The 23,698-nt window shown below is 35.1% G+C and overlaps 2 protein-coding genes across 2 annotated transcripts; both read left to right on the forward strand.

The window, feature by feature from the left end:
- The first annotated feature begins 6,732 nt into the window (after positions 1-6,732).
- Positions 6,733-9,946, forward strand: LOC132046267 (thioredoxin-like fold domain-containing protein MRL7, chloroplastic). The gene is made up of 5 exons (XM_059436853.1): positions 6,733-6,933; positions 8,045-8,857; positions 8,962-9,046; positions 9,120-9,231; positions 9,355-9,946. Exons 2-5 carry the CDS (start codon positions 8,112-8,114, stop codon positions 9,456-9,458), a joined length of 1,047 nt encoding a protein of 348 aa, XP_059292836.1. The 5' UTR covers positions 6,733-6,933; positions 8,045-8,111; the 3' UTR covers positions 9,459-9,946.
- Positions 9,947-13,888: 3,942 nt separating this feature from the next.
- On the forward strand, positions 13,889-15,242 carry LOC132046268 (U-box domain-containing protein 8). The gene has a single exon (XM_059436854.1). The coding sequence runs from the start codon at positions 13,914-13,916 to the stop codon at positions 15,009-15,011; it is 1,098 nt and encodes a 365-aa protein (XP_059292837.1). The 5' UTR covers positions 13,889-13,913; the 3' UTR covers positions 15,012-15,242.
- The last annotated feature ends 8,456 nt before the right edge of the window (positions 15,243-23,698 follow it).

Genomic DNA, 23,698 nt, shown 5'->3' on the forward strand with positions numbered 1-23,698 from the left:
ATCAACCTCGAGTACCATGAGGGGGAATAATTTCCTTAAGGACACACTTTGAACTAAGTGGGCTCGATTATATTCTCGAATTTTTTTTTTCCAACACTCGTTTCCGTTCATTTTCCAGCGGTTTTAAATATTTTATACCGTTTATCGGTTCATTTTACGAGATTCCGTTCAAACTCGTTTATACTTATACGTATTATTTTTTACAACAATCTTAAGGAAATTACAATAATATTATAATCGTATTCTCGTTTAAGGAGATTAAAACTTCTGTAGTTTTCTACTCCATATGAATATTAGTATTCTGACTCGAAGATATAAAAACTTCGTTGAATACCAAAGTTCATAATTATACCGCGATTTGAAGAAATAAAATCTTCATCGTAGAAGTTTGTGATTTAATTGCTATTCGTTTTTAGTAACTAAAACAGCTTTGTCGATTTGACAAAGCTGACAAAGAAATAATGGCAACCGAGACCGGAACTCCTCTCGCATCGGAACTCCTCTCGCAAACATTGAACCCGCCGGTTACTCCTACAACCCGTACCGTGCCACCGCCGAGAAACTCGCGAAGTTCACCGGTGCCAACTTTAAAGGATGGCAAAGAAAGAATGTTCTTTTGGCTTACCACCCTTGGTATGCAAAAGTTCACCAGCCGAGGACCCTCCCGTGCTCGTCGCCGACATGCTCGACAACCAAAAGTTCATGGTTACCGAGGCTTGGAAAAGCCGATTTTTTGTGCAAAGGCTATATTTTGAGTGCCTTAGAAGATAACTTGTACAACGTCTACAAGAAAGAGAGACCTCCAAAGAATTATGGAGTGCACTTGAAAAGAAGTACAAAACCGAAGATGCTTGTGAAGAAGTTTGTGGTTGCCAAATTCCTAGACTACAAAACGGTGGATGGAAAAACCGTTGGAACCCAAGTTCAAGAGCTTTAACTTATCTTCCATGACCTTATTGTCAAGGTATGGTAGTGAATAAAGCGCCCAAGTGGCGTCGCGTAGAAACCCTCATGGAAAGAAGTAAGCACGGAGGATCTTGTGATTCGTCTCAAGATCGAGGAAGATAACAAACCGCCGAGAAGAGGTACCGTAAGAGTTCACCGATGAAGGGCAAACGTCGTGAAGATGCTCGCTCCGAAAAAGAACAAGAAAAGAAAGAGGCCTTCTCGAGGAGAAGGATCATAACAAGAAAAAGTTCAAGGGCAAATCGTTATAATTGTGGTAAACAGCCATAAAGCTCCCGACCGTCGTGCCCCCAAGAAGGACAAAGAGAAAAACAAGGGTCGTGCAAACATGGTGGAAGATGTTGATGACCCGTGTGCAACGCCGTTCGAGTGTAACTCGGTTGGTAACCCAAAAGAGTGGTGGCTTGATTTTGGCGCCACTCGATACGTGTGTGCCGTTAAGGAAGCATTTGCAACCTACACTCCCGCCGGACCCGAAGAGGAGCTATACACGGGAAATACCGCAATGACCAAAGTTGAAGGATATGGAAAGGTTATGTTGAAGATGACATCCGGAAAAGTGTCGACTCTCAACAACGTCATGCACGTTCCATCAATTAGGAAGAACTTAGTTTCAAACCGCACTACTCGTGAAAAATGGGTTTAAGTGCGTGTCAAGTTAGTGATAAATTTGTACTTAGTAAGAATGATATGTTTGTAGGAAAGGCTACCTCACCGAGGGCCTTTTCAAACTTAATGTAATGGTTGTTGACGTATTAATGGAAAATCGCTTCTTCTTACTTATTGGAGTCAAATAATTTATGGCATGTTCGTTTAGGACATGTCAATTACAAAACCTTGCGAAAAATGATTAATCTTGAAATATTGCCTAAATTTGAGTGTAATATATCTAAATGTCAAATATGTGTTGAATCAAAGTTTGTTAAGCATTCGTATAAGTCCGTTCAAAAGAATTCAAATCCTTTAGACTTAATCCACACCGACATTTGTGATATGAAGTCAATACCATCTCGCGGTGGGAAAAAGTATTTCATAACTTTTATTGACGATTGCACTCGATATTGTTATGTTTATTTGCCGAATAGTAAGGATGAAGCAATAAGCATTTAAGCAATATAAGAATGAAGTCGAAAATCAATTGAATAAAAAGATTAAAATGATTAGAAGTGATAGGGTGGGGAATACGAATCTCCTTTTGCGTAAATATGTTTAGAATATGGAATCATCCATCAAACTATCGCCTTCTACACACCACAATCCAACGGAGTCGCATGGAAAGGAAAATCGGACATTGAAAGAAATGATTGAATGCTTTACTAATCGCTCCGGTTTATCGCGAGTAACTTATGGGGGAAGCTATCCTTACGCCTAACCGAATACTCCGAGTACCCCACAAAGAAAAACACACTCTATTCCTTATGAAAAACGGAAAAGAAAGAAAACCCAACTTGAAATATTTTAAAGTGTGGGGGTGTCTAGCTAAGGTACAAGTTCCTTTACCCAAAAGGGTGAAAATAGGATCAAAAACCGTGGACTGTGTTTTCATTGGATATGCAACAAACAGTAAAGCATGTAGATTTTTGGTTCATGATTCTCGACAATCCCGAAATTCATAATAATACGGTAATTGAATCCGATAATGTCGAATTCTTTGAAAACATCTATCCGTATAAAATTGAACGCGAGTCGTCGAATGAAAGATTTAAACGACCACGGGAAGAACCAATGGAGAATGCCCCTAGCAAAGAAGATCCAAGGCGTAGCAAACGTCAAAGGACATCTACTTCCTTCGGTCCGTATTTTGTGACGTTTTCGTTGAAAACGAGCCTCAAAATTTCAAGGCGGCTATGTCATCTCCCGATTCAAAGATTTTGGAAAGAGGCGCAAATCAATAGTGAGATTCAATCAATCTTAGATAACCACACATGGGAAGTGGTTGATCTTCCTCCGGAAACAAGCCTTTAGGTTCTAAATGGATTTTTAAAAGGAAAATGAAAGTTCGACGCACTATTGATAAATATAAGGCAAGGCTTGTGGTCAAAGGTTATAGACAAAAAGAAGGTCTTGATTATTTTGACACATACTCGCTCGTAACAAGAATAACATCCATTCGGGTGTTAGTGGCTCGGGTACCGTGTATGGTCTTAAAATTCACCAAATGGACGTTAAAAAAGCCTTTCTTAAATGGTGATTTGGAGGAAGAAATTTACATGGAACAACCCGAGGGTTTTGTGGTTCCGGTAAAGAAAAGAAAGTGTGCAAACTTGTAAAGTCGCTTTATGGACTTAAACAAGCACCCAAACAATGGCATGCTAAATTTGACCAAACCATGTTGGCAAATGGCTTTAAAATCAATGAGTGTGATAAATGTGTTTACATTAAAAACACTTCGTGCCACGAAGTCATTGTTTGTTTGTATGTTGATGACATGCCGATAACGAGCAAAAATATGGCGTATATAAATGCTACAAAGCGTACGTCGGCTAGCAAATTTGACATGAAAGACTTAGAGTTGCCGATGTAATCCTAGGAATCTAATTCATAGAACTCCACAAGGTATAGCATTATCACAAGCCTCACTACATAGAGAAAATACTTGACAAGTTCAAGTACTTGGATTTCAAGATTGCCTAAAACTCCAATTGACGTGAGTTACGCACTTCAAAAGAACGAAGGTGAAAGTAAATCACAAGGGGACTATGCGAGAGTGTGGGAAGTCTTATGTATATCATGAATTGTACACGACCGTATATAGCACGTGCTATTAGCAACCGAGTCGATTTACAAGTAATCCCAATCACACACATCGATGGCAATGAAACGAGTCTTGGGGTATCTAAAACATACTCAAGACTATGCTTTGCATTATAATAAATATCCCGAAGTGATTGAGGATATAGCGATGCAAATCGATCACCGGATCGTTCAAGTTAAATCCACAAGTCGGATATGTTTTCACAATTGGGAGTGGAGCAAAGCGTTGTCTTGGAAATCATCTAAATCGACTTGCATCGCCCGTTCCACTATGGAATCTGAATTCATAGCTTTAGACAAGGCCGGCAAGGTTGCGAATGGCTCCGGAATTTCTTAGAAGATATTCCATTCGGCCCAAACCTTGGCTCCTATATGTATACATTGTGATACCAAGCAAAGAATAGGTAAGGTGGAGCGTAATGTATAACGAAAAATCTCGTCACATACGACGGAGACACAATACTGTTAGACAACTCCTCTCTAGTGGCGTTATCACGATTGACTATGTAAAGTCAAGAGATAACGTAGCGGATCCGCTTACAAAAGGCTTATCTAGAGAGGAGTTAGTAGATCATCAACGGGAACGGGTTAAGGCCGAGGACAAGTCATCACGGCGGTAACTCTACCTAGCCAGATCGGGAGATCCCAAGAGCTAGGTTCAAGGAGATCAAACAAAGTCATGATCGACGGTTCAACATTGTCAAATAACTCAACCCATTCTCGACGAAGACAATGTTCGTAAATAAGGATAAAACTTTATGGCTTGTTAATGAGTTAATAAAGCACTAAGGTTTTTTAATGATTATCTAAATCGCGTTGTATGACCGTATAACGTGGCTATAGGACCACATGTTTAGAAATCACCCATGCGAGTGTTAAGTGTAAGCCGCTTTAAAGCGGGAATGACAACGAAGGCCCATTCTCTATGCATTCACGAAACCAAAGCGTGTTCATGGTCAAAAACGAACACAACCGTGAGAACCATAAACGGTTGAGGGTTGATTGTATGACTTATGTTGTCTAGGTATACAACAAAGTTCGACGGTTCAAAGATATCAAATCTACCGATTGATCGAGTATATCCGATATAAGTTCACTACGGAAAGTTCAAAGTGGAAACCTACTTATCCGTACGCAATAATCTTCGCTTGTATATCACACTTGTCCGCGCATTCTTTTATATTATGGCCATTCCCCATTCACATGCGGGGGATTGTTGGGTTTTGATATTGGTGAACGGGAAATGATGGGATGAAAAGTGAAGGGAATGTAATGGTCCTTTTTTTTGCTTTGGTTAAAACATTCGTCCCACATAGGAAAAAGAGAGGGAAAGAGAGGTGTATATATTACATTACACCTTATCTAGTCTAAAAGGGTTGCGGGCAGACCCCGCGCCGTCGTCGTCGCTCGCTCGCTTCGCTTTCGGCTTGGATTTGGATTTGGATTTGGCTTTGGATTTAGAAAAAGATCGATTGATTGATTATCTTTTTGGACAAACTTTTCTTTAATTATTTAATTATTTATTTAATTAATCATTTAATTAAATAGAAAATCCACCCTACCCGCGACCGCGACCGACCCTTGGTCCGTTTTCTCTTCCCGATTTTTTTTTCAAATTTCCCTCCAAAAAAATCTCGGTGACCGATCTCGAATGGTTGCAATCATTCAGAATCAGTACCTCCAACTGCTATAAATTCCTTCATTTTTTCAGAATTCAGTACGAATTTTCTGCGCTTACAAATCTTTCTCTCCAAAACTCTCTCTTGTTTATTCTGCGTGATACACTATTGTTGAGTGGTTCGCCACTACATTTAATTTGGAGTACTACTATTCCGGTAAGATAATCGTTCTATCCTCGGGAAGGAATATTCCATCAACCTCGAGTACCGTGAGGGGAATAATTTCTTAAGGACACACTTTGAACTAAGTGGGCTCGATTATATTCGAATTTTTTTTTTCCAACACCGTTTCGTTCATTTTCCGCTCGTACTTTCGTTGTTTATCGGGTTCATTTTACGATTTCGTTCAAACTCGTTTATACTTATACGTATTATTTTTGACAACATCTATATACACCAAGGCAGTCAAGTGGCATTTTTTTATAAGTTAGTTGTTGAATGATAAAGCCACACATTGTAAGCTCTTTTCACTTTTTCTTTATTTCATGCGCCACACACGAGTAGAGACTACTTTGTATTCTACTTGACCCTCCAGGGTGGTTATATATAGAAAATGAAGTTAAGTGGGTAATACTAATACTCCATGGTTTATGTTTATAAGTCGTAACTAGAGCTAAGTTTAGGGATTTTTATTATAAATTATTCCTAATTTTATTTCTATGGGATAATTTAGCCAGATTTTCATGTAAGAATGACAATAGGTAGTCACTTCTGATGGTATCATTTAAAATATATCCAGTTTTTGAAAACTATTTAAAATTTAGCCAAGCTGACAAACCTGTGTTGTTGCTCCTCCTCTACTTCTGATGCGAAGTTTTGGTGAATTATAAATAGCAAAATTAGACATTAATACTAAAACATAATAGTCCAATCCGGTGCTTCTTACAAAGATATGTCGTTTACCACTTTACCTTGTTATTATAAAGCGCTTCTAAGTAAGGGCAGAACTAGCTTGGCAATTATGAGCTCGATAGAATTAAGTAGTTTTAATGCAATTATTATATTTGTGTTTTAAAAAAAAAAACTTAATATGTATTACAATTTATCAAGAATCTAATAACTTTCTTATTTTCGAATTTAGAATTCATAAACACAAAATTCTAACTTCTATCTCTGCTTCTAAACATGTTTGGAATGTTTTCTCTGGAATTGTTGAATTTTACTGTGTAAAAAGTTAATGCAAGTGGAGTAGTAACGCCAAAGCTAACTTCAGACCCACATCTTTTAACTTCAATATCGTGAAGTCTGAATTTGATTTTGAAGCGGCTAAACTTTAAAAAACTTTATAAACTTGGGCTATTCTTTAAAGTAGGGTGTTAAAATGGCTATTTGTGCACTTTCCCCAATTTTCATAGCAATGACCATGAATAAAATTGAATCATCTTGAAGAGTTTAAAGACTTTCCATGCCATTATATCTTTTCAAGTTCTAAAAAGCTTCCATTTTTTCTTCTTAATTTCTTAAAGGATTAGAGCAAGTAGCGACTGGACAATAGAAACGTCATACTAAGCCCTTTTTTTTTTTTTTTCATCAGGTTAGTTCTTCGTCTTTCTAGACTTTTTTTTAGCAGTATTTTGGTAGGTAACAAAGTGGTTGGTAAATATTATTACAAAATTGATTCTCTGCTTGAGCTTTAGCGACTGCTACAGTACTACTTGCCATTGTTGTAATCATGTTATTATTACATAAACAAAGAATGAGCTGATGACCTATGCACGCAATATGTTCGATTATTTGCTCATTAGACTTTCAACCTCTAGTGTTTAAAAGAAGTAGCTTTTAACTTTAACCAAAGGCCTTGGAGCAACGGTAAGTTGTCTGGTCACACGTTCGAGTTGTGGAAGCAGTCACTAATGCTTGCATCAGGCCAGACTATATCTACATTACACTTCTTGGGGTGCGGCCCTTCCCTGGATCCTACTAATGCGGAATGCTTTCTTGGGGTGCGGCCCTTCCCTGGAGCCTGCTAATGCGGAATGTTTTGTGTAGCGGGGCTGCCCTTTTTTTTTTTTTTGGCCCTTTTAACGGTAACCAAAGGCATATCTAGGATTTTAAGTTTGTGCATGTGGAGTACCACCGTACACACTACTTCTTTGTCTCAATGACTGTTGCCTTAGTTTAAATTCATTTTTGTTAAATCTTATTCAGATGTGTGTGTGTGTGTGTTTGTGTAATACGTATACGTACGTGTACATTTATGTGTGTATGTATACGTTTATCACTGATTTAGGGTAACAGATGTTCTTATAGGTTGGGTTCGCTCCTGCTCCCCGTGAGTATTCCCTTTCCCTTGTATGTACAGCAGTTTGATGATCATGCTTTTAGCTTCTTCTGTTAAGAAAGAGAAATGAAACTTAAAAAGAGTTGGTACTGTGCTCAAATTCAATATTATGGCTTCTAAACCTTGTTTTACTAACTTCTCCAGGAATGTAGCTATAGCACATGAGTTGCCATGTAATATTAACTTTGGATGAAATGCTACTCTACTTTCTTCTTCTTCCATTATCTTTATTAGTATGTGTATAAGACTATGATGTGGATGTTCAAGTGGTCTGCCATTAAGTGTATGTTTTCGATTTTGTGTTTTGTACACTTAAAGAGTTTGATAAATTTGTGGTCTTAATTTTGATTCTTGTCATCAACAGGTTTCTTATATTAGGAGTTTCTCTCAGAGATTTTAATCCTCCCAGCAGAGCATTTAAGCAAGGGAAAATGGTCATCCATTCTGCATTAAATCTTAACCTTTCTGCAATTTCATCACTCTCTGCTCTCAAAGCAGGGCAACAATTTAGTTCTTGCTCTTTCGCTAACTTCCTATTGCCGCCTCCTTTGAAACGTCTGACTTGCTTTGCCACTTCAAGAAAGGCTGAGGAGGAACATGTGCCTGATCCAAAGCATAACTCTGGTTCAGGGCCTAGGAAAGCTACTGGTTCCCAGGAAAGTAAAGTTACTGTTAATGAAGACAAAGGTTCCGCCAAGATCTTCCCCACAACAATACCCAAAAAGCCAAGGCGTGGTCGCAGGAGTGAAGCAGCTGCAGTTGAGGATTTTGTTCGTGATTCGCTAGAAAAGACATTTGCTTCTCTCCGGGAGCAGAACTCTGAAATAATGAAAGATACTGAGAATATCCTCAAAGATAGGGTTGATGATGACACTGATTCTGATCAAAGTAGTGATGATGAAGATGATAGCAGCAAGGATATGAAAGAAAATAAAATGATCGTTGAGGAAGAGGATCCAGATTGGCCTCTAGATGCAGATGTTGGATGGGGAATTAGAGCATCAGAGTATTTTGACAAGCATCCAATAAAAAATGTAGTAGGAGAAGACGGAGTTGAGATTGATTGGGAGGGGGAGATTGATGATTGTTGGGTGAAAGAAATCAATTGTCTTGAGTGGGAGAGCTTCGCTTTTCATCCCAGTCCCCTCATTGTTCTTGTTTTCGAGAGATACAATCGGCAAGTGAATCTTGTTTTTTGAACTAATTGATGTTCTTAGATTATATCTTGTAAACCATATGCAGTTCTTTTATGTTCTCTGAAACATTTTTGTAAACGCACAGGGCTAGTGACAACTGGAAAGCACTTAAGGAGCTAGAGAAAGCAGCCCAGGTGTACTGGAGTGCCAAAGAACGCTTGCCTCCTCGGGTTTGTGAAACATAATCACTTCTCTGTACATTGTCCACTAGTCAACAATCTTAACTTAGCTTTCCTCGTGTAGACTGTGAAGATTGACATAAACATTGAGAGGGATCTAGCCTATGCTCTTAAAGTTAAAGAGTCTCCACAAATATTGTTCTTACGAGGAAATAGGATACTCTACAGGGAAAAAGGTACTTACATATTTCCTTGCTAGTTTGATATATTAATTGTAACCTTTTCAGCTAAAATTTCACCATATATCATTGTTCCGTGGGACAATGGTTTACTTTGCAACTTTGGATAAATCTGTGCAGACATTCGAACGGCTGATGACTTGGTTCAAATGATAGCATATTTTTACTACAATGCAAAAAAACCTTCATGCATTAACGATGCAGCTTTATCTCAGCGGTCTTAGTCAACTGAGGTACTGATGCTGACTTGTTTAGACTTTCATTAGAAACTCATAGATCAATGTTATCAAAAGGTTTAAACTTCTATGTGCAGCTCAGATTAAGTTGGCAGAAATATTCAAAGGGGAAATGGATCATGGATCCCTGTGTAACTGGGGCCAATTGGTCGTTTTGTTCACTGGAAACTGAGTATACAATTCAGAGAGAACCTTGGAAGAATGTCTGGTTGAAACGTCGTGATGGTACTTTCTGATTTATGCCTTCAGCTGCTGATGTAACTTGCAAATGGAAGGTTAAAGAAAAAGGTTATATTCTACAAAGAGCTTAAAGTAGCTTATGCTTCTTACTATATAGAAGAGGATAATTGGAAAGAGAACTCCCAGTTGCCATGATCTTACTCTTAGTTTTATTTGCTTGTTTACATGGCATACTAGCCTGATATGTCTATAAAATACTTTATAATTACTTAGAAAAGTTCATGCATCTTCTGCTACTTACATCTACTCTTTATTGACCCTGCTAGCTACAACTAAATTGGAGTTATCTTTTTTCGTAGGAGATGTTTGTCACGTTAGGTATGGAACCTTTCCATTAATACTAACCCACAGAGATATGATTGGATAATGTATTGGTTCCTTGCTTTATTCCATCCTAAGATAGGAAAGTGCAGATCAGATAAACAAGACAATATGTTCCTTGGATGGGCTAACTATAACTGCTTTTATCTGTTAGGTTATAGTAAGATACTAAAGTGCTTTCTTTTCAAAACTTTGGGATATCACATTATCAGGAATATGCCATGATTAAAGAAATGTTAAATCACTCAACGTCAAACCTAACTAGGAGCATTTGCAGATAAAACTACAGTTTAACTAAACCTGAACTCTGAATAGACTCACTCAACAAACGAACTTTCACCTAAAATAACCTCTTAAAACTTTTTTATTACTTTCTTAAGTGTGAGGTAGCCAGAATCGTAGTGTAAAATATTGGATGTCAGCACCCCACAAGTCACAAGTGAATATAATTTTATAAAGGACTTGAGTTCCAAAAGTGTAATGCGTTTCTTGCACCCAAGGTGTAGCCTACTGATTAATTTAGTGAAAATTATGAGAGATCGAGGTTCAAATAAAAAATGTTAGGTGATTTCTTTTTATCTAACTAATTCTTGGTGGGCAAAGTATGTCAATAATTTGATGGAAATAGCAGATACTCTATAAAATAATAAACGAGCTAGGTCGGACACCAATGTTATTAAGAATAAGTTTCACGCGCTTGCCAAATAATATATTATATGCTGGACAAAGAAAACCATTCAATTGAACAATAATTTTATAACATTTATCAATTTGGGATGATTGGAATATACAGCAAAACGATCCAGACATTTGGCAACTATGAGAGGATGTCACGACTCACGAAGGCTTTAATTTCGTCATAACAGAAAAATTACAATTTATAAGGGTCCCATTTTCCAAACTATGTCACTTTCAAATTTCTTCCAACATCCATTCATTTATTCATTCTTGTCCTTTTCTTTAAGTACTAAACCCATTTTATGCGCCAAAATGCCTTATTTATTCAGTGGTATTCCTATTCCACTTAGACACTTTTTGCAATTATCGGAGTAAAACCAACACCAAATCTCCTACGTGGATTAAGTGGCCAATTAAATTGCTAGCTCATTTAAATTGTGCCAATATTTGCCAACTCATTTTAATTGTAAATTCACTAATTTGTAAATTCGTGGAGTTTTGACCATTAAGAATTGGGGCAAGTGGCGCACCGCTTTGGTGTTGGTTTTGCTCGATAATTTTGTGGAATAAGAATGACCCAAGTGTTTAAATAAACCCTTTAGATCGGTGTTGAAAGAATTGGATGACACTCGATGGGTTTGGCGATGGGTTTTCTTTTATGATGCCTTAGCCATCGTAAAAGGCGTTTGTTACCCTTTTATATATTTGGAAAATATAGGCCTGCAAGTCGCATCAATTTTGTTAAGTGAGAATAAAATTAGTATCTATTTAGAAAATCAATTGAACATTATTGATTCCATGTGTTAGTCTATTAAGAGCCTTTTTTTAGATAAGCAAGAAGTATAATTGTAAATGAATTATGGATGTCCCCATAAGCGCACAAACGAACGTTACTTCCAATTCTCATTTTCCTAATTTGATATCATACTACGTCTAGATACTTAACTTCAACTATAATTTGCAATTATTTTACCCATCAATGAAAGAAAGCCTTCCAAAATTTTGGGTAAAAATTATCTTTCCCTTTAACTTTGTGAGTTCTCTGATACATATCTTTTTGTCTCAACCTTCTGTCTATTCCCTTTTTATTACTTTAAAAAGGTATTATTTACACGAGCGTTATAGTTTTGAGTTATTGGAGTCAATTTAAATGTCAATATTTGTTGACAATTTGTCAATTTCATCAAACAAATAGTTTACTGATTAATAGTACCTTCATCCCATTTTAAGTGTGTTACTTTGATTACGCACAAAGTTCAAGGAATAAAAAAAGACTTTTGAATCTTGCGGGCCTTAATTAAAGATGTGTGCAATGTACTAAAATGTCATTTGAATCTTGTGAATTTAAACTTGCTAGGATGTTTGAATTGTCAACTTATTAGATATAGAAGAAGCTTTCTTTTTGACACGGACCAAAAAAAAAAACAAGACACTTAAATTGAAACGGAAGGAGTAGCTTTTTTTTCCAATTAAGTAACAGAGTATTGACATCCTAAAGTATATTATCATAAACTCCTCTTTGTTACATTAAAACATCGTCCAAAGAATTTATGTTAAATTAAAGCAGATAAATCAAGTTAATTAATTTGGAACGTATTGAAAGTATTTTTCTCACTGCATGATCACGAAATTCACGTGGTCAAGAAACATCAACTTTATTGACGTGCTTTTGTTGTATTGGACTTTAATAATACCTTTTTTTATTTGCATACTTTATGTGAGTTGACCTATAACAGTTCCACCACTAGGGTAAATCAGTAAATACATATAGTTTTCATAACGGTTACACTTTCTCGTGACGACAGAGCGATATGCATTAATCAGGGGACCGTTAAGGACCCTTACTAAATTTTACTGCCAAACGTACCCTTACATCAAACTGGGGTTTTCGTAATTGTCAATTAACGGAAAAGATTTAGGAAATTGACTTAAGCATAAGATTCAATTTCCCTTTTCTAGGGAAAAATGTGACCGACAAATCCTTTTGAACCATTTTAGCTGAGAGTCCCAAATGGCAAAATCAAACTTGCGACTCTCCAGCAAATTATATGATTTCCTAATTAGTATTCTCATTTTCATATTGCTTTGATATGCTTGTCCTTATCTGAATTTTTGTCTTGTTTTTTTTTTTAGCCGAGGGTCTTTCGAAAACAGCTTCCTACCTTCCAAGGTGGAGTAAGGTCTACGTACACTTTATCCTCCTCAGACTCCACATTGTGAAATTCCACTGGTATGTTGTTGTTGTTGTCGTCGTCGTCCTAATTAGTATTCTCACCTTCCCATTCTTTCTCAAGTGTTTGACTGAAATAATTACTTAATTTTTTCCAAGAAAATCTTATGAATTGGATGATGTAAAAATTGAAGAATCTTCAAAAATTATCTTATCTAAAAAGGAAGAAAGAGCTTTTCATTAAATAGATGTTCAAATTAAGTAAAGGAATTGGCTTAGAGAGCGGCGTGAGCAACACTAACATTGCAACTTCAACAATAAGTTACTCCCCTGGTCATAATGAGTGTCCACTTAATTAATTCAAAATAAGTGTATACTTATATAATTAAGAAGGAACTAATTGTTTTCTTCTGAATTTTCTATTTATATAAGTGAATTTTTATGTAATTAAGAAACTATATTGATTAGGTAATACTTATTTAATTAAGGCTAGTTCAGTTAAAATACCTATTCTTCTTCTACGAAGCAAGATTTTTCGGGGATGAAATGAAAGATTAAATGAAAGACTTATTTTGAAGCGAAGGAAGTAGAATTTAATATGCTTTTTATTTCAGTTGTTGTTATACATGTATTTTTTTATTCATTCAATTATTTAAATACTCAGTGAATCAATATAGTACTAATTCCAATATAAGTTTAAAAAAGTTTTCTAATTTTATACCAATAATGCAAAATTTGAAAGAAACGGAGGTGTTATCAAACCACAAATAACAAATGAAAGAGAAGTCATTGTCAAGGAGAATACTGTCATTTCACCTAGTGATGCATGTCACAAGAGTTCCTCCACCTCATATTTGCACCACCTCACAAGTGTACACACACTTTCCCTTGACCTAATAAACCTCATAAACCCCTCTCTTAGCTCCCCACACACATATATTATATAGAAAGAGAAAGACAGAAATCTAGGGAGAGAAAACCACAAATCCCCCAACAGTCCCACAAAAAGAAAACAACAAACAAAAATAGAAACAATGGCAGCCACTTCAACCCAAGAATTCCTGGACGACTTTCGTTGCCCAATTTCACTGGAAATCATGTCCGACCCGGTTATCCTCTCTTCGGGTCACACCTTTGACCGTGCTTCAATCCAACGTTGGGTTGACTCCGGTCACCGTACTTGCCCCATTACTAAACTACCCATACCCGACCCGGTTACACTCATCCCTAATCACGCCCTTCGTAGTCTCATTTCCAATTATACCCTCGTCTCTTTCCCTAAACCACTATCTTATCCTGACCCACAATCCCTCATTCAAACCCTAATTAATTCTTCTTCCCCAATGGATTCTAAGCTCAACTCGCTTGACCAACTCAGTAAGCTCTCAAAACGTGACTCAGCGATTCGAAGGAAATTAACCGAATCAGGTGCTATTTCAGCTGTGCTTAATTGTGCTCAATTACAGGAAAAAGCGCTTCATTTGTTGCTGAATTTGAGTTTAGATGATGATAATAAAGTCGGGTTAGTTGCTGAAGGAGTTGTGGGGAAAGTAGTTGCAGCGTTAAGGACAGGTGGCGGCGATTCAAGGGCGGTCGCCGCCACGGTTCTAACGAGTTTAGCTGTTGTAGAAGTGAATAAAGCAACAATTGGGGCATACCCAGATGCAATTCTTGGATTGATTTCACTTCTTTGGTGTGGAAATGTTAGAGAGAGAAAAGAAGCAGCTACTGCTTTGTATACGTTGTGTTCTTTTCATGATAATCGGGTTCGGGTTGTTGAGAATCAGGCTGTGGAGATATTGATAAGGAATGCGAATTCGGGGTTAGAAAGAGCTGTTGAGGTATTGGGATTGTTAGCGAAATGTAAAGAGGGTCGTCAGGAGATGATTAAATTTGGTGGGTTATTGGATGTTTTAGTGAAGTTGTTGAAAAATGGGTCATCAAGAGCTGTGCAATATGCTTTGTTGACTATAAGTTTGTTGTGTAATTATAGTGAAAGGATGAGGGTGTTGGTTGTAAGAGAAGGGGTGTTTGAGATTTGTGTTGGATTATTGGAAGATGATAATGAGAAAGTTAGAAGGAATGCTAATAGTTTGATTAATGTTTTGCAAGGAAAAAAATTGAGTCTTTGATTTGGTTAATTAAAGAAAAAAAAAAGGATGTCAATTTGGAAAGTGTTGATTTTTGATGGATTTATGGAAAGCATTGGAGGGTGAAGAAGGTGAGTTGGGTTTCCTTATTTTGTTGAATAGTTTTTCTTTGTACAAAATGATTAGAATTTTAGGGCCAAAAAAAATGTGTATCTCTCTCTCTCTTTTGTTTTTATATTTTGAAAATAAAGATGAAAAAGAAAATCAATGGTTCTCATATTGTTGTTTTTCTCCTTATATTAAAGTTTTACTTCTTTTAATGTAAAAAAACTAAAAATCCATTCTTCAGGTTAAATGCTTGTATAAATTTTATCCCCAGTTTTTCCTTATAGTGAGTAGTCAATATTAGGAATGATGAATGAGAGTCTATGTAGCTGCTTACAACAGTTTACAAATACAGTAGTGTCCTAGATAGGAGTATAATTAAGCATGATATTGAGAAAGGGGTGATGAATATAGAAAGATTCGCTCTTGCTATTTTTATATGCTGTTATGTGCACTTGCTAAAAGATTTCATTCACTGTACTTTTTGTGCATGGAGGGGGGAAGCACATAAATTGATTTGATCTTGATTTTTGGATTTCCACATTACATGTTAAGACTGTCCCACCTCCACTGCTACTGCATCAAATTTTCATCTGACTGGATTGTACTCTGCTAATGGCTAAATTGTTGCTGTTACTTAGAAGTAAACAAGCCAAAACACTTCTCCAATTATTATTTTTCCTCCTAGCCTCCAAATTTTTTAGAGGAATCTTGATGTTTTGTCGGTATAGGTTGTCTTTGTTAACTGTTAAGGAATCATTTTGTATTTCTTTCCCCCACCTTGGTAGATAGAGTTACTCGTACCTATGCTGATGGGACGTCTATCCCATGAAATTAGTTAATTAGTTGAGATACCCGCAAACTTGTCTGGATATTAGGAAGGACAATTTCGCTAAAATGTGCCTTAAGGAGCAACTCTTGTGTGCAAAAATTGTAAATTGTCGAATACAGGTAGTTATGTTCAAGCAACTAATTCTCACAAGTTTTGTGTGCCGTTGGTATGCAGACGTAATAAAATTTTCCTAAGATAGCCTTTGCAGTGAAATGATGGTATCCTCTTTATGAAGTGTGGCACAAAAGAATTGAATATGGCTGATGAGTGTGAGATTTCCAGAATACGGATTTCTCATAGTATATTCTCTCGGGAGAGCTAAATATCACCATATAATAAATGCACATGTTATACTACTACTATTTTTTTTAATTATTCTTTGTGGGGGAGGGGAGGAGGTTAGTAGTGGAAATATGATTTATGTGATACACATAGAATAATGTGTTGAATGGGACCAAATAGTTTTATGCATTTGAATTACATTCATTATGGATTGGATGAACCTGTACAAATCTATCTTTTAAATTAAATTTGTTAGGTAAGAATCTTATTTCAGGTTATGAATATAACAAAATAAAGTTGGAAAATCTTAGGTGACCATCCCCACACGCTTAGCATTTAGATTCCTCTACCTGTTGAATTAAATACAGAAGAATTTCAACCCGGATTATAAGGAAGAACTCTCTCTTTTGGTTGACAATCTTTCACCAGCTTCTACTCAACCAAACAAGCCACAATGTCATTGGGGAAAAACATTTATTCGCCCTCTATTTGCATTCAATTAAATTAACAAATTTAGGTATATAAAATTAATGTAGCTAGGGATATATTTTATATATTAAATTTTATCATTTAATTCTGGCCAACCATTTACTTTAATTTTTTATTCCAAGAAAAAGTACCTGGTTGGTGGAGCTAAGTATTTTGACAAAGCTACCTGCATTTGACTATTATTATATATTACTATTACTATTATTTGTTGATGACAAAGACGGTTCTTTTCTTTTACCTTTTTTTTATTTTTTCTAATTGAATTGTGAAGCTTTTGTTCAATTTTTCTATGTGGACAATTTCATTTCCCAAGGAAAGTTTCAATTCAACGAGAGTTGCACATAGATTCCTTTCTAGTCCTTCTCAAGAAGATGCCAAACCTATTACTAGTATGTTTTTTTAATCATATTTGTTTTTCTTTTCTCTCTTTAGTCGTCATCTCCTTTTCCTCTTAAGAAGAAAATTCAGAAGCTGGTAGTTAGTAGGTGCCATCCCTTGCTCTAAGGAAGGAACGCTATCTCATGGGCCTGGGATTTATTATTGTGGGCTTGACAAGTTTGCAGGCCTTTGAACTAGTCCAGTATGGAAATCTAACATATGGATCAGCAGTCAACTCAGAAATTTTCACCAATTGTCTCTTTTTGGTGTAGTTATTAGTAAATGATTATCCACTTATTTCTCTTGCTAACTTATGAACTTTTTGGACTGCGGTTAAAAAATTCTTTTTGCCAAATTGAGAATTTAATGAGAAGATGCTAAACAACGGTTTAAAATTTTTGTAAGTTATTACTAATGTTAGATAATAGGCTAATGTTTTGTCTGTAAAGTTGAGAAATATATGAGCAAGCATTAGATGATATATAGTCTAGCGTTTGTAGAAGGGTAATTTCACAAGAGCTATATTCGCACAACTTTTAAAAATAGGAAAAAAATTTAAATGATTGACCTAAAAACTGGACATTATATAGACTTTTTTTTGTGCGGAGTGCCCTTCTTTAATTTTACCCCTCAAATTGGTGGTCTTTAATTTTTGTCCCTTTCGCCTAATACCATGAGGTTTGAGGTTCGAATCCTAGCTCAGTTGAAAAAAAAAAAAAAAGACAATTTCACAAGGTAGAGTTTTTTAGGAAAGTTAGGCCTTAAGGCAGAGTTTTGCCTTCAGGTATAAGGCAGAGTTTTGGCATGCGAGTTTGCCTCAAAACTCTACCTGATCAGGCAGAGTTTGAGAAGGTAGCAAAATTCTACCCGAGGCATAGTTTTGCAGGCAAATATATGTCTTGCGAATCCAAACTCTAACTTGCGATTTTTTTTTTAAAAAAAAATTTGATTAAGAGGAGGTTCGAATCCGAAACCAACGGGTTCTAACGAAGGGCAAAAATTAAAATCACCAATTTAATAAGCAAAAATTAAAGACCACCCCAAAATAAGGACATTCTTGCGAATTGCCCTTATATAGATATATCAGCCGGATCAACCTAATTGCGTGTTTCATTTGGACGATACATTGTGGGTTGTTTTTTATTTACATTTGATGTTTACACTCATTCAACGAGCCCATCGCATGTTTTTCTAATATTATTATCCCTACATAATAACTAATTAATATACATGTTCATCTTAATTAATCACTTTATAATAATAACTAATTTGGTATAAAAATTTCGAGTGTGCGTATGTTTTAATCTATTTATTATCTCTAATTAACAAAAGTAACTAGTACATTCTATGTTATGGGAAACAGAAATCATTCTCAAGGTTACAAGTGTGATAGTCATCATTGAATTTGATCTTGGGAGAAATGACCACTAAAATAATGAACATCTAAGAAAATATGAAGCTAGCACAAGTGACCTTTTATAAGTGATGACTCATACTCGGTGGACCCTACTTCCGGCCAAAAAATTGACTAAGAGCCCGTTTGGATTGGCTTATAAGTTTTATGTTCGTTTTCGCTTTTTTTTTTGAGTGTTCACAAATTTAAATTAAAAGTTATTTTGTCTTAAAATAAGTTCTCAAAAAATTAATTGGACCGTTTTTAAAGCTTAGAAATTATCTTAAAGTGTTTTATAACAAATTATAAGTCTCAAAAAAATAAGTTGGACTATCCCAACTTTTTTTTTTTTTTTTATGTTCTAAAAACAACTTATAATTTTTTTTTTTTAGCGTCATCCAAACAGGCTCTAAGAGGATGAGCTTAATCACATGAAAAAATAGTCCGGATATACTTAAAAAAATGTGTGTGCATATGGAATAACAAGCTCTAGTGGTAGATTCAAAAGAAGAATGAAAGCTGACATGATGTAGCACTCGTAAAAGCCAACATTCAACTGAAAAGTGGGACGATGCCATGATTGTCTTCAAGTTCAGATGTTCTACATCATGGAGTATTTAATTTGTATTAAGCAATTACACAGACATTCTTGTGCTATACTATATATTACTACTTCAGAGACAAGCAATGCTATTACGGACCAAATGATTTGAAGCTCATGCCTCCAAGACATCCTTGAACCACAATACACATGCTTTCAAATGGTCGACCCAATCACGGATTAATTTGCAGATTTAATAGAATTCAGTGTTTCAGAGTAAAAGTCTATGGGGCCCGAAAACAACTATAGAAAGAGTTAGCTGTATATTTCAGAATCGATTTTCTAGAACTCACAACCTCTAAATTCAGAATATTCTATTACTTTCAAGGGTTATCCGATGAACACATACAACTAACTAAATTGGACTAAAATGCCAATTCAGGATGATCAAGATGATTCTTTTAAAATATCATGTTTATGAGGTGGATGTAAGGTTTTAAGTACGCGCGCGCACACACGCTATATATACATGATGTATGTCAACCATGTATGCTACTTCTTAATTAATGATACTTCGATGATGATTTATGACGACCCTGAGTTAAAACTTAGAAATTGATCCTTTAATTGCTTTCTAAGTTTAAGTCAGGGTCATAGTAAGAAGAAACATACATGATTGACATACAAGATCTTTAATATTTCGGACTAAACGTAATAGTTGTATTCTAGCTATTAATTGCTAATCGTAATTGTGACTAAAGCAGCTAGTTGAAACAGTTTGCAATTCAGCAGTAAGTAAAAATGAAAAACGAACCTAATGAAGATTTAGGCCTAAGGGCCGACCAAAAGAAAGAGACGTGTCCACAATAGAAGATTTAATCCTGAGTATAATGATTGATTAGCAATAATGCATGTTTATTAAGTGCATATTTATATTCTATTGTGATATCATGAAAAAGCAGAACAAAAAGATCATGAAAATTGACAGAAAGAGGATGAACTTATAAATTAAGAAAAGATGAGCACGCTTCAAAGAGAAACCATCTTTGATCATATAATTTATTTTGCTCAGCTCTGAGAAAATGATCGATCGACTTCTTTTCTAATATTTGACTTGGATATTTGTTAAGACCGGTTATCTAAAAAGTAAACTACTGGAAATGTGTTATTAATCCCACACTATCATGTTCTACTGTTCAAAACAACCGAACCGTACTAGAAGTGGATTTGAAAACTACACAGCAATTTCTGATCCATCTAAGCTACCTGGCTAAGCCATGCACTCTTAAATAAATTCTCTCCTTTTAATGTAATTTGGCCCGGCTTGGGGGCGGCAGGATGATAATGAGTATATCAATCAATAAAAATAGAAAAGGAACAAAAGGTTAGATAAGTTAAATATCTATGAAAATTAAAATATACACATAACAACATAGAGGAATACATGGCAGTAATTCGCTACAGTATAATGACTCATGTTGTGACAAACACAAAAGACATGCTAATTCCTTTTTTACTATATATTTCTTCCCATGAAGATTTAGAATTTACAAATAACAAATTCATTATCTTAATTAATTAACATCCTATTGCTCATGGAGTTCCAAATTAGTATAGGAAAATAATGGATCGGAGGAAGTATCGTGACGTGTGGAATCACATATTTCATTAATCCAGTGTGACTTTATTTATTTTTAACTTTGCAACATGCTTTATATATATCTGTATGCATGTCTGGTTATTTTTCTTAAGTCAAGCAGGATGAAATTAATATTCCGTCGATGGCTCGAATACGTGATGTATCTCGACTAACACCATGTTTGAAGTCCAACTTGTCTCTTTTAAAATCTTAAATTGTTGGAGATATATTTAAGTACTGTACATATTTATATTAGGTTTGCTGTACTATCTCCTATTGCATATTGACAGATGCATTAGCAGCCAGTGGCCCAGTGCCATTTACATAATTATCTGACCTTAAATTTGTTACTTCAATATTAGGTCATTCTATTGATCCATCAATTATTTGGGTTCTTTTACAACATCCATCCAAAATGTAAAACTTAAGGCTAAGGCTTTATATAGCAATGAAAATAGACTAGTGATAAAACGCATAGTATGAAATTCTTGACCGTTTAGTCTGATCACATTCATGTTTGAAATTCTTGACCGTTTAGTCACCATAAATTGAAACTTTCTAGTTGTAGTAATTGAACATTGAAATGACCCCATTGATACGTGGTGCAGCTAAACTCAACAAAATGGATTTGCAAAGATGTACGTGGAAATCAACTTGTGATTTAGAAGTCATCGTCAAATTTGGCAAGTTTCAGCCTTTTTCCACTTGAGATCAGTATATAGCAGCAGACATGCATGTAATTTTAACTATTTTAACATGTCCTCCAAAAGAACAACAGGGTTGTCAATGTCAATGACTTTTTTCAATAGTTCTCCTTCATTGCAAGATTGTGATCATTTCTAGTTCTTCGATCCTTTCTTGCTTAATTAATATGTACACTTTACAGATTTTATTGAAGGTGATATAAATTAAATCTAATTAAAAACAAACTTCATGGAGAAACAAAAGAAATAACACTACTATAATCATGAAAGTTAGTATTACTTAGCCGAAGAAAAACGGAGCCATAGAATCTCTAGCTAATCGGTAAATAGTATAATAGCTATTGCCATACGCTTGACATAATTGTCTCTCATTCTTTCTCTGATATTATGTAATTAAAGTGTGTAACCATTTTATTTTTCAAAACTTTAAGTTATTTCAAAAAAAATAATGACGTAATTATATTTTCAACATACTTGAATATTACATCTAAGTTATACGACTATAAACTAATATTTGACTACTAATTAGCATGGATTGTGGCTACATCAATCTATGTCATTTGACATATAATGGTCGTCATAGTGATGCAAGACGCTATGTGAAATTGTTCTGAATAAAACTAGAATTTGTAACGTGAGGAATTTGACAGATATGGTCATCGTTGTCAACAGTAGATCTAGCAGCCATTTTAAGATATTAAACTTGTATGCATGTTACGTTTTTCTTCTTTATGGAAATTCAGTTACTTCTTCTCTCGATTTATTGTTTATGAAAGGATTAAGATATATTGCGAGATATGAGTAATAATTTCGTCACTCTTACGCAGATTTTTTTTTTTTTTTTTTTTTTTTTACTTTGAGAATTTGTTTTTGGACTTTGGTGCGGGATTTATTGTGTGTCTTAATTTAAAATTTAACGATTTCTTGTTTACTAAGTCCAAATCAAAATCGTACTAACTCGAAATAGTCTTGTTACAAGTTACGTATTCTGAAATGTCGAAGATATTTGACTGGTCCCACAGCTATAAGCCTATAATTAATGAAAATATACTGCTTCTAATTAAGTTCTATCAACTTGGGGGGTCCAGTTTTAAAACTTCCTCGTAAAAAATTTAGGTTGAAGTAGAGAGAATATAATTGATCAGGTTAATTAAACAATGTCTTCGAACTAACACATGAACAGTTGAAAATAAAAGGAAAAAAATTAAACTTTCCAAGGCCGCCTCCAATGTATCCAGTCTGACATATGAAGCCTTTGAACATTTTTAATTACTAAAATATTGTATTCAAAACTCTAAAGCTGTTTAATTACTAGAATATTTGTTTAGGTCAATTCTGGACCTTTCAGAAGTTTTATACGGTGCGGGGTGCACATATGAGGACTCTCATATCCCACCTTCATATTCTAGAACAAGTCAAGTCTCGACATTGGTGTTAGTGGAGATAAGTCTTGACTACAAATAAGGTTATTCAGAATTGTAATTCTAATTTACTGTAAATTAGGAATATAATCAAGATAGATAATCAAACCTTCAATATGGGGTATATATATAATTCCATGATTTTAGTATGAATTTTATTCTGATTTTAGCTAATATCCGTAATCAAACATGAAATAAATTTATTTTCATATTTTATATTCTGATAACGCCTTAATCCTTATAACCAAATGGCCCTTACTGGACATGTTTAGTTTGTTTTAATTCCCATCATTTTTTTTTTCTCTCTCTCTTTGTTTTTTCGCTAAGCATCTAAAACTTATTAATCTGACCAATTTGGATCAAATTAGGACAGCAAAATTCTCTCTACAAAAATGTTCTTAGTCGTACAGCTCGAATTTGACACATTTAATTAAGGATAAAAATTAAGATTCAGGTATAGAAATTTTTTTGATAGGAAGCACTTCCCCCGAATGGGCTCTACGCAATACGAATTCGAAAAAGTCGAGCTTCAATATAGGTAAAGGATACCGAATGGGACAAAAAACAAAAAAATTAAGATTCAAATCATCTTATTCACCCCTTTCGTTCGCGATCACTTTATTCCTTTCCCTTTCTTCCTTTTTTGGTTCATAAAAGAATTTTAAAAAGGCTATATCCACTTAAGAATATTAATCCAGATTGATTTTTTAGTATGTGCTGGCATCCATAAAGCTACATTTTTTAAATAATTAAGACCACGGCATTCTCTTAAATCTCTTCAATTTTATGTAACTTTTTTTTTTTTTTTTTTTTTTTTTTGAGAATCATCTTTGATTCATGCGTTAGTACTGTGCTATCTTTTGGACAAATGGTAGGCATTTTGGTCTCCTTTTTTTCTTTTTCTTTTTCTTTTGCGTATCTTGGTTAATTCCCAATCTTCAATTG

The sequence above is a fragment of the Lycium ferocissimum genome, chromosome 2 (genome assembly GCF_029784015.1).
Source record: "Lycium ferocissimum isolate CSIRO_LF1 chromosome 2, AGI_CSIRO_Lferr_CH_V1, whole genome shotgun sequence".
Classification (NCBI taxonomy): domain Eukaryota; kingdom Viridiplantae; phylum Streptophyta; class Magnoliopsida; order Solanales; family Solanaceae; genus Lycium; species Lycium ferocissimum.